This window comes from Hemitrygon akajei, chromosome 4, assembly GCF_048418815.1.
Source record: "Hemitrygon akajei chromosome 4, sHemAka1.3, whole genome shotgun sequence".
Classification (NCBI taxonomy): Eukaryota; Metazoa; Chordata; class Chondrichthyes; order Myliobatiformes; family Dasyatidae; genus Hemitrygon; species Hemitrygon akajei.
This window is the reverse complement of record NC_133127.1, coordinates 155644067-155660266: the sequence shown is the minus strand read 5'-3', so window position 1 is coordinate 155660266 and position 16200 is coordinate 155644067. Positions and strand designations below refer to the sequence as shown.

Below are 16200 nucleotides of genomic sequence, written 5' to 3'. Positions count from 1 at the left end.
TCTTAGTAAAAAAATAATTGACCTTCAAAGGATTAATAATAATAACCAAAGATAAAGTACAGTGGTTGATGTAAGTAAAATAACAAGATTAGTAAGTCAAAAAAAAACTTTAACTAGAGTATAAAATATAAAGTAAACCTACACCAATAGCCAAAAACAAGACTGTTTTTGGAAATAAAAACCATCTTGCACAATCAAAATCACTCATTTATTAGGAATGAGGATCCGTAGCAGTAGGGAAGTTCTCATTCAGAAATCTTCTTGCATCAGAAGTTGAAAGAAAGACCTGCCGTGGTGCATTAGGAGGCGATATTCTGAGCTTCGCAGGGTATAAGAGCGCAGGCTTTAGATTTTTCTCATAACATTCAGACATCAGAGGTTTAAAAAGAAGCCTTGCCTTCATTACCTCAGGACTAAAATCTTCTACTAAACGGAAATTGTGATCTTGAAATTTAACCATTCCTACACGCCGAGCCACACGAATAAGTTGCTCTTTAACATGCACATAGTGAAATCGGACAATTACAACCGGTGGTTTAGCTGGAGTACTTGTTGATCGACGCATAATTCTGTGAGCGCGGTCGAGTAGCGGCGGACTATCTGGAAATACGGAAGGGAACATATCCTTTAAAAGTTGGGCAAAGTACTTCGAGGGGTCCCCTTGTTCAATACCTTCCGGGAGACCAAGTATGCGTAGGTTCTGTCTTCTGGACCGATTCTCAAAGTCAACACTCTTGGCTTTAAGTGTTTCCACTTGTTTAATCACCGAAAGTAAGTTCTGCTCCAGTTTTTCAATTATCAAATCTCGCTTCCGAGCGTCTTCTTGCAGAGTTGCGATTAGAACTTGCTGCTGGTAAATTACTGAATCCGTCTTATCCATATAATCTTGAAAAGCCTTTATATCTTGTTTAAAAATTAGTCGTTGTTCTTCAAATTTTTCATTTAAGACCTCCAATAACAATTCATAAGTTAATTCCGTACGTTTAGGATCAATTTGCTTTTTCCCGTTTCCGTTAGGATTTTTCCCAGTTTCTTGCGCTTTAGATCTAAGAGCCATTTCTTCAAAAATTCACAATAAACTCTTAAGGATAAGTCCAAAAAAGTAGCAAGAATCTTTTGGTGTAGGTAAAAATAAGTTAAATAAGCGTGATCATAGGTTAAAAAAAGTAATGGTTATGGAGCGATTCTGAAAACAGTGCTCACTCCATGAGCGTCTCCTGCTGACTCCTCCCTAATTAATTTTCTTGGTGCACTTTATTCAGATGATCATTAAGCCCAAGTAGTATGATGAAAATCTACCCAAAATGTTACATACATTTTCTGTATTATTCAATGAATATTTATTAATCATTAGTAATTAACAACATTTAAAAACTAATCAACAATTTAATAACCAAGCATGAAATAAGCTGATTCAGTAAAAAGATTTGATACAGGTAATAAATACTAGCCTTGATAGTAAGGACCATACCTTGAAAATAGTAAATCAGTGAAACTTTAAGTTAAGATTCATATGGTGAAGCAGTTCTGCAATTTTAACTTACGTGTCCTCATTCTTTGTTTCAAGAGGAGTAGCAGGTCCCCTCGATTGTCCAAGAGGATCAAATGCAGAGCCTGAAGTAAATACAATATGAAACCTTGAAAAGAACTTACTGTTAAGATAGTAATATTTATTCTCGGCAAAACTAATTCCTCTTACATGACTTAAAACAAGCTAAAAATTAATACCAGTTTTGAGCTGGATCCATTTATTCACAAAAATGGATGGGAGATGCAGTCACTATAAATTATCAAAAGGTAACTTCAGACCAACATTGCAAAGTTCCTAATCACGCAAACATGGATCATTACATACCCCAATCATACAGAAGTGAACCTGCTGGAATTTGCTGAAGATTAATTGTAAACACTGTTAGTACATTTAAGATTGTTTTAGCTGAAAGGGCTAATAAATTGAATATCCCCTCATTGATAATTATTCCGAGGAACGTTTTGAACAAACCTCTGTGGAGTGAAGAAGAATAGCCTGCTGCACGCACTGCTGTCATCGGTCTAGCAACAGAGAGTCCATCCTTAAAGAACAAATAAACACAACAATCACTTTGAAGGTGGATTTAAAGCAAATGAAAAATAAATGATAAAATTACCTAGATTAAAATGTGTACTTAAAAGTTTCATGGCATGGATGAAAAGAAAAAGTCATTAGTCAGAGTCCCATGCTAAGATAAACAACAGGACAGATGCACTAATTACAATTTGGGAGGAATGAAAGGAGGTAAGAAAACAGGATGCATGGAATCAAACCACACAGAGAAAAGCTAAGAGGTAGCAGAGTAAAGGGATAAATAGGGATGAGGGAAGAGTAAATTGACACATTTGAGGGGTGAAAGACAAAAAGAAAATTTCAAGTTGCCAAGCTGACTGGAGGAGAGTCCATACTGGATCTAGTACTATGCAACAAATGTAATCAGGACAGATCACTTGGTGGGTGAGCAGCTCGGAGACAATGACAACTCCTTGACCTTTACCATAGTCTTGGATGGAAATAGGAGCAGGCAGTATGGGAGAATATTTAATTAGGGGAGAGTGAATTATAATGATATTAGATAGGAGCTTGGGAGCGCAAATTGGGTGGAGGTGTACAGTACTCAGGGAAATGTACAATGGAACTGTGGAGGTTGTTTAGGGACTACTTGTATGAGGTTCTGCATAGGTTTGTTACATTGAGGCAGATAAAGGATGGTAGGGTGAAAGAACCATGGTTGACAAGAGATGGGGAACATTTAGTCAAGAAGAAAGGAGCTTACTTAGGATTTAGGAAGCAAGGATCAGACAGGGCTCTGGAAAGTTATAAGGTAGCCAGGAAAGAGCTTAAGAAGGAGAGCTAGAAGGGGACATGCAAAGGCCTTGGTGAGTAGGATTAAGGAACCCCCTAGGCATTCTACACTTACATGAAGAATAAGAGGATAACTAGAGTCAAGATAGGAACAATCAGGGATAAAAGAAGAAACATGCCTGGAGTCAGAGGAAGAAACGGAGGTCTTTAATGAACACTTTGTTTCAGTATTCACCAGTGAGAACAAACTTTACAAATGTAAGTACAGTGCAGAAGAAGCTGATATGCTGGGACATGTCGACGTTAAGAAAGAGGACGTGCTGGAAATTTTGAAAAATATTTGGATAAGTCAGTCCCAGGAGCCAGACATGATATACCCCAGGTTACTACAGGAATTGAAGGGAGAGACTGCTACACTTTGGTGATGATCTTTGCATCTTCATTGGCCATATGAATAGTACTAGAAGGTTGGAGGACGGCAAACGCTATTCCTTTGTTCAAGAAAGGTAATAGGGATAATCCTGGGAATTACAGACCAGTGTGTATTACATCCATGGGGGGAGGGCAAATTATTGGACAGGATTCTTAGAGATAGGATCTATGAGCATTTGGAGAAGCATAGCCTGATTAGGGTTAGTTAGCTTAGCTTTGTGAGGGGCAGGTCATGCCTCACAAGCCTGATTGTAAAATCTTTGAGAAAGTGACAAAACAACTTGACAAAGGCAGAGCGGTGGATGTAGTGTGTATAGATTTTAGTAAAGTCATTTGACTGGGTTCTTAATAGTAGGCTCATACAGAAAGTCAGATGGTGATATTAGATGGAGCATATTTTACCTGGAAAACAGTGACCAGGGGTGCTTCGCAGGGATCTGTTCTGGAATCCCCTGCTCTTTGTGATTTTTATAAATGAATTGGATGAAGAAGTGAAGGGTGGGTTAGTAAATGTGTTTTGGTAATTGGTAGCATTGTGGATAGTATACAAGGTTGTTGTGGGTTACAACAGGACATTCATAGGATGCAGAACTGGGCAGAGAAGTGACAGATGGAGCTCAATTTATAAAAATGAGAAGTCATACACTTTGGAAAGTTGAATTTAAAGGCAGCATAGAGGATTAATGGCAGAATTCTTAGAGGGGTGGAGGAGCAGGCGGATCTTGGTGTCCAAGTCAAAAGATCCCTCGAAGTTGCCATGCAGGTTGATAGGGTGTTTAACAGTATGCGTTGGCCTCCGTTAGATGAGGGAATTGAGTTCAAGCGCCACAAGCTAATGTTGGATGCTACATAATTCTGGTTAGACCACTAATGGATTTCAGCAAGACATTTGATAAGGTACTTCTTACAAGGCTTACTGGAAAAGTAGGGAGGCATGGGATCCAAGGGGACATTACTTTGTGGATCCAGAACTGGCTTGCCCACAGAAAGCAGAGAATGGTTGTAGACGGGTCATATTTTGCGTTGAGGTCGGTCACCAGTGGAGTGCCTCAGGGATCTATTCTAGGACCCTTACTCTTCGTGATTTTTATAAATGTCCTGGATGAGGAAGTGGAGGGATGGGTTAGCAAGTTTGCTGATGACACAAAGGTTGAAGGTGTTGTGGATAGCATGGAGGGCTGTCAGAGGTTACAGCGAGACATTGATAGGATGCAAAACTGGACTGAGAAGTGGCAGATGGAGTTCAACCCAGATAAGTGTGAAGTGGTTCATTTTGGTAGGTCAAATATGATGGCAGAATATAGTATTAATGGTAAGACTCTTGACAGTGTGGAGAATCAGGGGGATCTTGGGGTCTGAGCCCATAGGACACTCAAAGCAGCTGTACAGGTTGACTCTGTGGTTAAGAAGGCGTATGGGGTATTGGCCTTCATCAATCGTGGAACTGAATTTAGGAATGGAGAGGCAATGTTGCAGCTATACAGGACCCTGGTCAGACCCTACTTGGAATACTGTGCTCAGTTCTGGTCGCCTCACTACAGAAAGGACGTGGAAGCCATAGAAAAGGTGCAGAGGAGATTTACAAGGATGTTGCCTGGATTGGGGAGCATGCCTTATGAGAACAGGTTGAGTGAACTCGGCCTTTTCTCCTTGGAGCGAAGGAGAATGAGAGGTGACCTGACAGAGGTGTACAAGATGATGAGAGGCATTGATCGTGTGGATAGTCAGAGGCTTTTTCCCAGGGCTGAAATGGTGGCCACAAGAAGACCCAGGTTTAAGGTGCTGGGGAGTAGGTACAGAGGAGATGTCAGGGGTATGTTTTTTACAGAGTGGTGAGTGTGTGGAATGTGCTGCCGGCAACAGTGGTGGAGGCGGATACGATAGGGTCTTTTAAGAGGCTTTTAGATAGGTACATGGAGCTTAGTAAAATAGAGGGCTATAGGTAAGCCTAGTAATTTCTAAGGTGGGACATGTTCAGCACAACTTTGTGGGCCGAAGGGCCTGTATTGTGCTGTAGGTTTTCTATGTTTTCTAAATGGAGTAACATGTTCAATTTTGGTTACCTCTTAATAGAAAAGATGTGGAAACTTCAGAGGGTGCAGTAGAGAATTACCAGGATGCTGCCTGCATTAGATAGCATTTTGTATGAGGCAAGTTTGAGTGAACTAGGGCATTTCACTTTGAGCAAAGGAGAATGAGAAATGACTTGATACAAGTGTAAAAGATGGAAATCACTAGTATGAGAGGGCCTAAGTTTAAGGTGACTGGAGGAAAGTAAGGGAGGGATGTCAAAGAGTTTTTTTAAAAAACACAGAGAGTGGTGGGTGCACGGAAATTATGGCCAGAGTTGGTGGTGGAGTAAAAAAAAAATCAACGGCTATGAAGGAGGGAAGCAGAAGATTCATCTCCGAGTAGATTAAAAGTTTGGCATAACATTGTGGGCTGAAGGGACTGTACTATGCTGTACTGTAATATGTTCCATTTTCTATGTATTAGAAAGTTCATAAAGTGATCTGATAGAGTAAATTATTTCCAGTTTTAGCAACTGAAAGAATGGAATCAACAAGGATTTTTTGGTGATTTTTTTTGTGATCTGGAATCCGGGTCCTGAAGAGGGTGACAGAAACAGATTTAATAACAACTTTCACAAGGGAATTGATTAAAAATGCTGAAATGATAAATTTGTAGTTCATTGGGAACTGCATAGATTGAGAATAATAGTTTCCGATATGTATGTCCATCTTTCAAAAATACCCTCTTTCCGTTCCATTTCTTATTGTGATTTTTAGAGTAACTTCTGCTGCTGAGGGTACAGTTTCTTTAATATTATACCCTAATTTTTATGTTATCCAGTAATAGAATCAAATAATTAGCATGACTTTCTATAAAAACAGGTAAACCATAAATTTTTCCAAAAAAATTGTCTGATTCAAAATTTATATGTCTGAAAATTAATAGCATTCTTAAAAATAAGCCATTTTTAAAGAAATCAACAAGCCATAATTTCCTTAGTTGTAAACTTAATTGGGTTCAACATTTAGCCTTTTGTGAAAAGCATATTGCAAAGGGTAAGTGCATTTGATATGACAGGTTCAAATGAAATGGCTTCAACCCAAAATGTTAACTTTCTCTTTTTGCAGATCCTATCTAACTTGCTGAGTTATTCCTGCATTTACTATTTTTATTTCAATCTCTTGAAATAAGCAGGCACTAGCCTAGAAATTTCCTACTGGGTGCTAAGACTAGAAAAATAAATATTGCTAATCTTTGGTAAACTAATTTTTAACTGCTTTTTCCAGTGTTTTGTGATGGAATTCCTCAGCCACGCAATGGTAAATTATCGACATTTGCAATATTTCGTATTGACAATCCCTTATCATAGTGCCATCTACTGGCACAACAGGCTTTAGAATTTTTTGACTCATTAACCATAATACAGAAAGAAAGATTCAAGGGGAACCTAAAAGATCAAGGAATGGTTGAATAAATAAACAAGATAATGAAATGAAGGTTAAGGGAGCTGAATTATGTGTGGGATCAGATTAGGAGAGGAGAGATGGGAAGGGAGCCTTGGAGAGGTGGTGAAAGGAGAAGGGGGAAGAAAGAAAGAGTGGAAAGGACAAGTTAGAAAGGTAGGGTCAGGATGAGGTTAGGGCAGGGGAAGGTCAATAGGTAAAGAGCAGAATGAAAAAAGTTGATAGAGGACAGTATATAAGCAGAGGAATGAGAGGATGGAAAGGACGTGAAAAATGAAGTACAAGGGAGCAAAGACAGATGGAGTAAAGAATAGTACACTAGACACAGAAAAAGGTGTTTCAAAACAAAGGATGAATACAGGAATAGAAAGGGGCAGCAGAAAATGAAATAAAATGAACATGTTCCAGAAAGGAGGTCGAAAAATAGGGTCAACACAGCATGTTGTTTTGGCTTCTTCATTTTCGATTGCCGCAGAGATTAGTGCTGGGTCCACTATTATTCATCATTTAACAATCTGTTTGAGAGTGTAGTTAGCATGATTAGTAAGTTTGTGGAAGACAACAAAAATAGTACTATAGTGAATAGTGAAGAAGGTTACCTAAAATTACAACAGGATCTAGATCAATTGGGCCTAATTCAGGAATCCAGTGCCTTTTGCCAAGTAATCCAGGGCAGGCCTTACACAGTTACTGGTGGGGCCATAATGGATTGAGCCCTGCAAGGCAGAGAGACCTAAGCAGAGACTGAATAGGCTGGGGCTATTTCCCCCTAGAGTACAGGAAGATGAGAGGTGACCTTATAGAAGCATATAACATTTTGAGAGGCACAGATAACGTGAATAATCATAGTCTTTTTTCTCAGTAGGGGAGTCCAAGATTAGAGGGCATAGGTTTAAGTTGAGAGAAGAAAGATTTAAAGGGGACTTAAGAGGGCAACTTTTATAGGGTGTAGTGGGTCTGTGGAATGAATTGTCAGAAGTGGGACAGGAGAGTACAACTGCAATATTTAAAAGACATTTAGACAGATACGTGGATAGGAAAGGTTTAGAGTAATATACCCTAAACACAGGCAAATTGGACCTGCTCAGGTATGCAACTTGGTCAGCATGGACAAGCTTGGCCAGTGGGCTGTTTCTGCACAGTATACGGTAACTATGACTCTATAAAAAGCAGGATGAAAGGTGATAAGGATTCCCAGTTACAATGACATTATCATGTCAGACTTTCACTAGCACATGCAGATCTTGCCAATCCATCGATTTTAAAAGTCACAAGGAACCACAATTTTGAAACATATCAAGTGATATTTCTTATTGTTTATGGTTTCATCAGACAAGTCATTATTGTTTCAAAGGGCGCCATAATCTTAGAAAAAAAATGCCTGTATCAGTACAAGGGGAATCTTAGAACACAAATACACAGATTTCTAATGTAGCACTGACTATACTACAGTAAACAAAGTGGAGACACTGAAAAGTGGTGCAAAAAACATGGATTTGAATAACATCAGAGCTGAGATATTATGCCCGTTAATAAAGATTGAACAGGCTGAACTGTTTTCTCAAAAAAAAAGATTAATAGATATGTGCAATAATGATTTTTTTTATGAATAGCCAAAAGATATTTCCACTTTGAGAACAAAAGAGGAACAACTGAGAAGTCTGTATAATTACTATATACCCAAAAGGTAATTCAAGTGAACTGACAAAAGTTCTGGATAAAGGCCAGAAACTTTATTTCTCAATTGGTAATGCTTAGCCTGCTGAACTTCAGAACTGTTCCAGGGTATCAGTCATACTGTGCAAATTATCTGAATAGCAAGGACATTGCAGTGAAAGAGGGAAAAAGGACTTTTTAAAAAAAATTGGAACAGGTATATTTTGGTCATATTGAGTAAAACAGTAAAGATCGAGACAACTTATCCTTTTGCTTCTTACTTACTTTCACACAAAATAATTTAAAAAATAAAGATCCATAAAGAATCAAATAAAATTTGTTAAGTAAACAAGTTCTATTTTTTTTCCATTTAAATACATAAATTGTTACTCAGTTAAATGATAGTTTGTCTTTTTTATACCTTTTAACTATTTCCATGAAGCTTCAGCTAATTGGGGCAACCACTTAATTGGATCAAAATATACTGATTCTGGTATGTCCCAATTAATTGGAATCCACTGTATCATATAACAGCACAATAAAGTTAATCAGGAAGAGTGATTATTACTGCTCGATATCTAAAAATTTCTATAGATGTGTGGTGGAGAGTATATTGATTGGTTGCATCACAGCTTGGTATGGAAACTCCAGTAATCTTAAATGGAAAATCCTACAATGAGTAGTGGATATGGCCCAGTCCATCACAGGTAAATCCCTCTCCACCATTGAGCATATCTACATAGAGCATTGTCACAGGAAAGCAATATCCTTCATCAGGGACCCACACCACCCAGGTCAAATCATGCTCTCTTCTCTTGGCTGCCATCAGGAAGAAGCCTCAAGACTCACACCATCAAATTCAGGAACAGTTATTACTCTTCAACCATCAGGCTCTTGAATTAAAGAAGATAACTTCACTAAACTTCATTTGTCCCATTTCTGAAATATTCCCACAACCAAGGGACTCACTTTCAAAGACTCTTCACCTCATGATCTCAATACTTATTGCTTATTTATTATTATTATTTATTTTTTATGCCCACAAGAAAATGGATCTCAGAGTTGTATATGGTGACATATATGTACTTTGTTAACAAATTTGCTTTGAACTTTGATTAAATTTGTTTCCGATTATCCAGAAATGTTACATCCAATATTACACGAAATACCTGAATTCTAACTTACCACAATAGCCCCAGTTGCTGGCCTTCCCATTGAAGAAACCAATGGCACTCTTGCCTACAATTTGAAAAATATTTGTTAAAATAAATGCATCAATACACAATATATCAACACAAGTAAATACTTGGATAAATTTGATGCACTTATATTGAGGCATTACATTATAAAATACTGTACATATAAATCAGAGAAATTATATTCCAATGTTATCTTTCAAAAATCAGCTGACAATAGGAAGACAAAGAGCCATTTACTAGAAATGCTTGGTCAGGTTCTGCTCTAACTCCATTTACAACCTTGCATCGACACCTCCATTGTCAAAAAATTATGAGATGGAATATAGAAAGGAGATAAGAGAGTTTAGTGAAATGGTGTTAAGACACAACCTTTCCCTTAATATCAGCAGAAAACAAATGTTTATCACTGACTTCGAGAAGTGGGCCGGAGTGCATGCCCCTTTATCAGTGATGCTGGAGATGATTGAGAAATCAAGTTCAAAAGTGCAGGTATCACCAATAAATTATCTTGCTCTAGCTATGTATGTGCTATAGCCGATGAAAGCACACAAGCTCCTCTAATTCCTCAGAAGGCTGAGGAGAATCAACATGTCCCAATGACACTCAATGATTTACACAGATGCACCATAGAAAACATCCAATCCAGATGTTTCACAGTTTAGTATGGCAATTGCTCTGCCCAAGACCAGAAGCTACTGCAAGGAGATGTGAATATAGCCCAGTCTGTCATGAAAACCAGCCTACCCTCCATTGACTCTGTCTAAGTTTTGCATTGCCTTGGGAAAGCAGCCACTATAAGTAAAAACTCCACCCACCCCAGTCATTCTCTCCTCCCTGACTTTCATCAGGCAGAAAATACATCTTACTGATATCCACTCAGCATTAGACTCCATGTGTCTAATTCCCCTTCGGAAAGATAGATTTTCTATTTCAAAATGGAAACATAAATCATGGTTTCAAAGATAGCTCTCAATTCCAAAGCTTACCAATTAAAGGAAAAAAGCAGTTAAGGGTACTGCTGGGGCATAGAAATTCTATTTTGGATGCCTCATCATTATATTATAATAAGCACTTAGGTTCCTATAGCATAACCATCACTTACACACAACAGTTAACTTAAGAGTAGGGATCCCCAAACTGGGGTTCACAAATCTGTCAGTTAATGGTAGGGGTCTGTGGCATGAAAAAGGTTGGGAACCCCTGGTTTAGAGGGAGAATCATCCTTTCATTTTCATGCATGAGGAAGAAAGAAAATATAGGACATGCAGTAAAATAGGAAGTGCAGAGCAGGACACATGGTTTACAAGTTATAGCGTGTACTCTCCTGAAGTGTAGCGTGATGCTTGGAGAAGGATGATTAAGATAAAGGAAAGGTGCATAAAACACGGTGACAAATGGAAAAAGAAATACCATGGCTCTTAATTTCCTCTACTTGGTTGAGGCTATTGAAGGTTCTGAACAATCTCTGCCTAGTTTCCAATACTCTTTTTTTCTTTTGTCACCCAAACTCAAAAAAACTTTGAATTACTATGAATAAGCATTTAAGAAGTGAAGTATATATCACATCCACTAACAATAATTGATCAGAATCATATTTAACATCACTGGCATATGTTGTGAAATTTGTTGTTTGCGCCAGTAGTACATTGCAATACGTAATACATTTTAAAAATCTATAAATTACAGTAAGTATATCTATAAAATTTTAATTAAGTGATGTAAAAAGAGAGCAAAGAAGAATAGAGGTGTAGTGTATATGGGCTCATTACCCATTCAGAAATCTGGTGACGAAGGAGCAGAAGCAGTTCCTAAAATTATGAGTGTGTATCTTCAGGCTTCTGTACCTCCCCTTTGATGGTAGCAATGAGAAGCAGACAAGTCCTGGGTAACGGGAGTCATTAATGATGGAAGCCACCTTGATGAGGCATCGCCTTTTAAAGATGTCTTCAGTGCTGGGGAGGCTAGTACCCATGATGGAGCTGGCTGAGCTTGCAACTTTCTGCAGCTCCTGTGCTGTGTCCCCTCTATACCAGACAATGATACAACCAGTTAGAAGGCTCTCCATAGTATAGCTTCACAAAAGTGCCTAAGACTTTTGCACAGTACTATATTTGTCAATGTAGAGCTCTGCGGGAGGGGTGTGGGGCAGGTGACAAAGGAGGAGTGCTGGGGACAGGGGATGGCACAGGTACAGGCACACCCAGCCCTGAGTCATTGGGGAAGGTCATTTGATTCCAAATAATTGGTTGATTAATATTACAGAACGTCACTCATGCTTCCTGCTCCCTCCTTTTCCCAACCATGATTTCCTTCTCCCTGCCCCCTTCCCACTCTCAGTCTAATACAGATTCCCAAACTGGAATTGAGTTTATCATCACTCACATATGTCATGAGATATGTTATTTTTTTTTGCAGCAGTACAGTGCAAAACATAAAATTACTATAGTGCTATTAAAATTTTTTTTAGGAACCCTAGCTATATATATGTGTCTAAGGCTTTTGCACAATTCTGTATCAAATCTCCTCAAACACTAGTGAAATATAACTACTATCATGCCTTCTTTGCAATGTTATCTAAATATTTAAATATTGGGCCCAGCATTGACCTTCAGCGATATTGACATCCAGTAATTTGAAACTGTTCACTCTTTCCACTGCTGATCCTTCAATAAGGACTGGTGTGTGTTCCCTCGACTTCCCCTTCCTGAAGTCCAGAGTCAATTCCTTGGTCTTAACTGCCATTGACTGAAAGGTTGTTATTGTGACACTACTCAACTAGCTGATCTGTCTCACTCCTATACACCTCTGCAACACCATCTTAAGTTGCCAAGAATAGTTGTGTCATTGGCAAATTTATAGATGGCATTTGAGCTGCATCAGTGTTGATTGTCAGCGAGGAGGAGATATTATTTCTGATCCACACTGATAGTGGTCTCTCAGTGAGTAAGTCAAAGATCCGGTTGCAGAGGGAGGTACAGAGGCCCAGGTTTTTGAGCATGTTGATTAGTACTGAGGGTATGATGGTGTGAATGTTGAGCTGTAATAAACAAACAGTAGCTTGAGGAATTGTTCAAGAAATCTGGAATTGCTACATGAACGCACTGGCTGTGTTAAATGAAACTTCACATGATTCAAAGAATCCTATGTTTTCTTAAGTCCCTACATTGAAGGCACATTTAAGAATAAAATCCAAATCAAGATTTTACCTAGTGTATCCAGAGATACCAGCCACATGACAGATGCACTGCCACCTGGCTGGTCGGAGGACACACCACACGCCAATCAACATTTGGTCCCTCCCAACTAATCAACGCACACCTAAATTATTGGTCACCTTAATTGGATTATCGCACCCAGCCCCATGCTATAAAAGGTGAGACATGTGCCTGGCTCGGTCTCTCTTACAGACCACCTCATTGAAGGTAAGTGCATTGATTTATGTTTGGAAAGGTCTATCGTTTGTCCTGGTAAGGGAGCCGCAGCTATCCAAGGTCAAGGGGGATAGCTGTCGTAGTGCTTTTCCCTTGTTCTTTGTATGTGTAACTGTACCCTGTCCCCACACCGCTTCCTGTGTATTGTAGTTGCTTGTGTTGACCCGACTTCCCCTTGTAAATAAATTCCTTATTATTAAAACTGTGTGTGTCCAGGCCTCTACTGTTGGGACTCAAAGAACCAGTTATTTCCATCACAACACCTATCAACCTAATGACTTTTGCCCATGGTTTTAGGATTTGAGAATACAGTATATTGTAAGCTGCCCTACAACCTATCCTTCCTATTAAAGGGATTATTTTCTTAGACATTTATGGTACATAATACTATATGTAAGATATGTTGTTACTGTTTTCTAAAAAAGAGAATTTTATTTCATGATTTTGTCCCATTTTAAAATAATTCAATTTGTTATATTGAAAATTATATTATAAATATACAATTTGAATTGAAATAATCAGTACTTCAACCTGATAATCTGGTGTCATATTTCAGATCACTCTATTTTGAAGATTAAGTCCCAAACGGCATTCCTTAAATGTTCCAAAAAAATAAACTGGCAAGGTCCACTCAACGTAGGATCCAAGTTCACTCATACACTCAAGCCCTAATTCAGAAATGCTTCACAGACAGATGTCAAGTACAGTCCAGCTTTGATTTAGAAGGGAAGTTACACTAGCCCATTTTCAGATCCATCAGTGGTATTAGTAGAGATTTGCATAGAAATTATTCATGTCCTTAGGTTAAATATAGCACTTGGAGTGTGGCAAAGTTGAGTGATGATGGACAAAGGGAAAGTAGACAATGATACCCAAGATGGTCTCTCTAAAAGTTTTGTTATAATATATAGATAAAAGCTGAAAGCAGTTTAAAGTAACAATAAATGACCACTGATGAAATCATTTTCAATAATAACAAACTATTCCAGAGATAGTTTAATATGTTGCACATACCACCATATTCCCAAAAGAACGTGCACCTGCCGCAGTATTTGGTCCTTTTGCAGTCATCTAGAAACCAATTTTTAAAACACATTTAACATTGCAAAGGTGACTCAAAAGTTGCATATCGATGAGTTCATTTCATTAAACTCTGAAGAATAAATAAATGCTAGTTAGCAGCAAAGTGAACATAGAATACATCAAGTACAAGTTGTTTCAACAATATGAAAAGCATATAAGAATTACCAAAACAAAATAAACACACTGCTCCTAAACAGATGGAGTTACCATTAACTTCTTGTAAGTATCTTTTGTCAATAAGCCAAACAAAAAACACTGAGTGAGATAAAATCTTTCCTTTCAACATTCCCATCAATACTACCACTCACTTACATCAACCAAATTTAGAGGGTAATTAATCTACTACCATGTCTTTGGGAGGAAAACTGAGCATTGGGAATAAGCCCACTCAGTTATAGGTACAATGTGTTAACTCTACAAGGACAGTACCAACGTTCACAACTGAACACAAGTGACTAGAACTCTGTGGGTTGAAGCTTTACTAGCTGTGCCACCCTTGGTTATATGAGAAAATTCTGAAGCTTATCACTGCAGTACAGAAGAGTTAAACATTGATAAGCTGTAAACATTTAAAATAAAACAAAAATACTGGAGATACTCAACAAATTATGCTGCATTTGTGGGAAGAGAAACAGCAAACATGTCAAGTCAAAGTCCCTTTGTCATTTCTGATTACTTCCAACATTTTCAGTTTCTAGCATATAGGTTTTTTTGATTTTCACATGAACTAGTCTAATACTCCAAAAACAAAATCTTTAAAGAATTCACTGGTAAACCTGGTCAAACGATAGGAGAAGTAAGACAGAGATTAGTACTCAACTTAAAGAACTTTATCTGTTCACACAACCACAGTTATTCCCAAAATTCACTCACAGGTGGTCTTCTTCCATGACTAGTCCTCAAAGCTTGCTGAAAAGCTGCATCATTCTCCAGTTCCTATATGCAACATAAAGAGATTCTTTTTAATGTTCTAGACCATTAAAATGACAATCATATTTTTCAATACATTCATTTGCCTTGTACACAAAAGCATTGTACCATGGAAAATAATTGCAATATTACTCAAGTATTTCTAATACAAATCAGATTGCATATGCAATAATCTTGTATTTAAATCATTCATTTTACTCTAGAAAAAAGATGAAATGCTAATTGCAACTTATATTTGGAATGATCTGTCTGGAAAGCATGCTAAACAAAGTTTTGAACCACACCTTAAAACCAATGATAATAATAAACCAATTCTCAATCTGCTTGCCTCCTGTTGACAAAATTCAAGATTTCAAAATGATGACATTTATTTACATTTGAACAATCTTTAATTCTGTCAACCAAACATTCACAACAACGGTCTCCCAAAACTAATTATAAAACCATTAAACATAGTAAATGTGATGTTATTTAGGGTGCAGTCATACTGAGAAATCTTGGCAGCTCTGCATGGAAATAGGAGCATTGTGACTGCCACCAAATTAAGGATTCTCTTGCATGAATGCCAAAGTCCTGAACTTGCCAGCTGAGTTTTGCTGATGAATCTGTAGGCTGTTCTGAAGCTGGACTCAGAGTCAAAGTAAATTTATTACCATAAGCAACCTTGAGATTCATTTTCATGCAGACATTTACAAGAAAAAAATAAAATAGACTTTACAAAGAAACTATGCATAAATAAAGACTGCTTATGTGTGAAAGAAAACAAAATGTGCAAATAAAAAATAATCCTGAGAACACGATTTGCAAAGAGTCCTTAAAAGTATGCATGTAGGTCATGGAATGAGTTCAGAAAAGTGTGATTGAAGTTACCCATGCCTTCAGCATGAAAGAATTCCGTGGAAAACAAATTTGAAGGAATTTTACAGAATTTATACAGAGAAATCTACTTATGGAGCCTGTTTCATGTTGAACTTTTTGCAGAATTCACAAGCCCATCCACTTCAACAGAGTTTTTCAAACCAGAAGAAAGAAAAGTGAGAATTAGGAAATAATTTTCCTCATTAACTGCATTTGTTGCAATGTTTTAAAACTTAAGAGTGTTTTAACTTGCTTTAAACATTTTTATTTAAGGTGCAACATTTTAATTGTTTATTGAA

General features: G+C 37.7%; 1 protein-coding gene across 3 annotated transcripts in view; it reads right to left on the bottom strand.

The window, feature by feature from the left end:
- ift88 (intraflagellar transport 88 homolog) overlaps positions 1 to 16200 on the bottom strand; it is an 86915-nt gene that overhangs the window by 67015 nt on the left and 3700 nt on the right. For 2 of the 3 annotated variants that reach the window (XM_073043694.1, XM_073043692.1), the window contains exons 3-7: positions 14987 to 15049; positions 14045 to 14101; positions 9586 to 9639; positions 2003 to 2072; positions 1545 to 1614 (exon numbers count right to left, since the gene is read on the bottom strand). In XM_073043694.1, the coding sequence (XP_072899795.1) occupies positions 1545 to 1614; positions 2003 to 2072; positions 9586 to 9639; positions 14045 to 14101; positions 14987 to 15049 (314 nt within the window). The remainder of the gene's footprint in view (positions 1 to 1544; positions 1615 to 2002; positions 2073 to 9585; positions 9640 to 14044; positions 14102 to 14986; positions 15050 to 16200) is intronic. The other variant, XM_073043695.1, reaches the window with a different exon arrangement.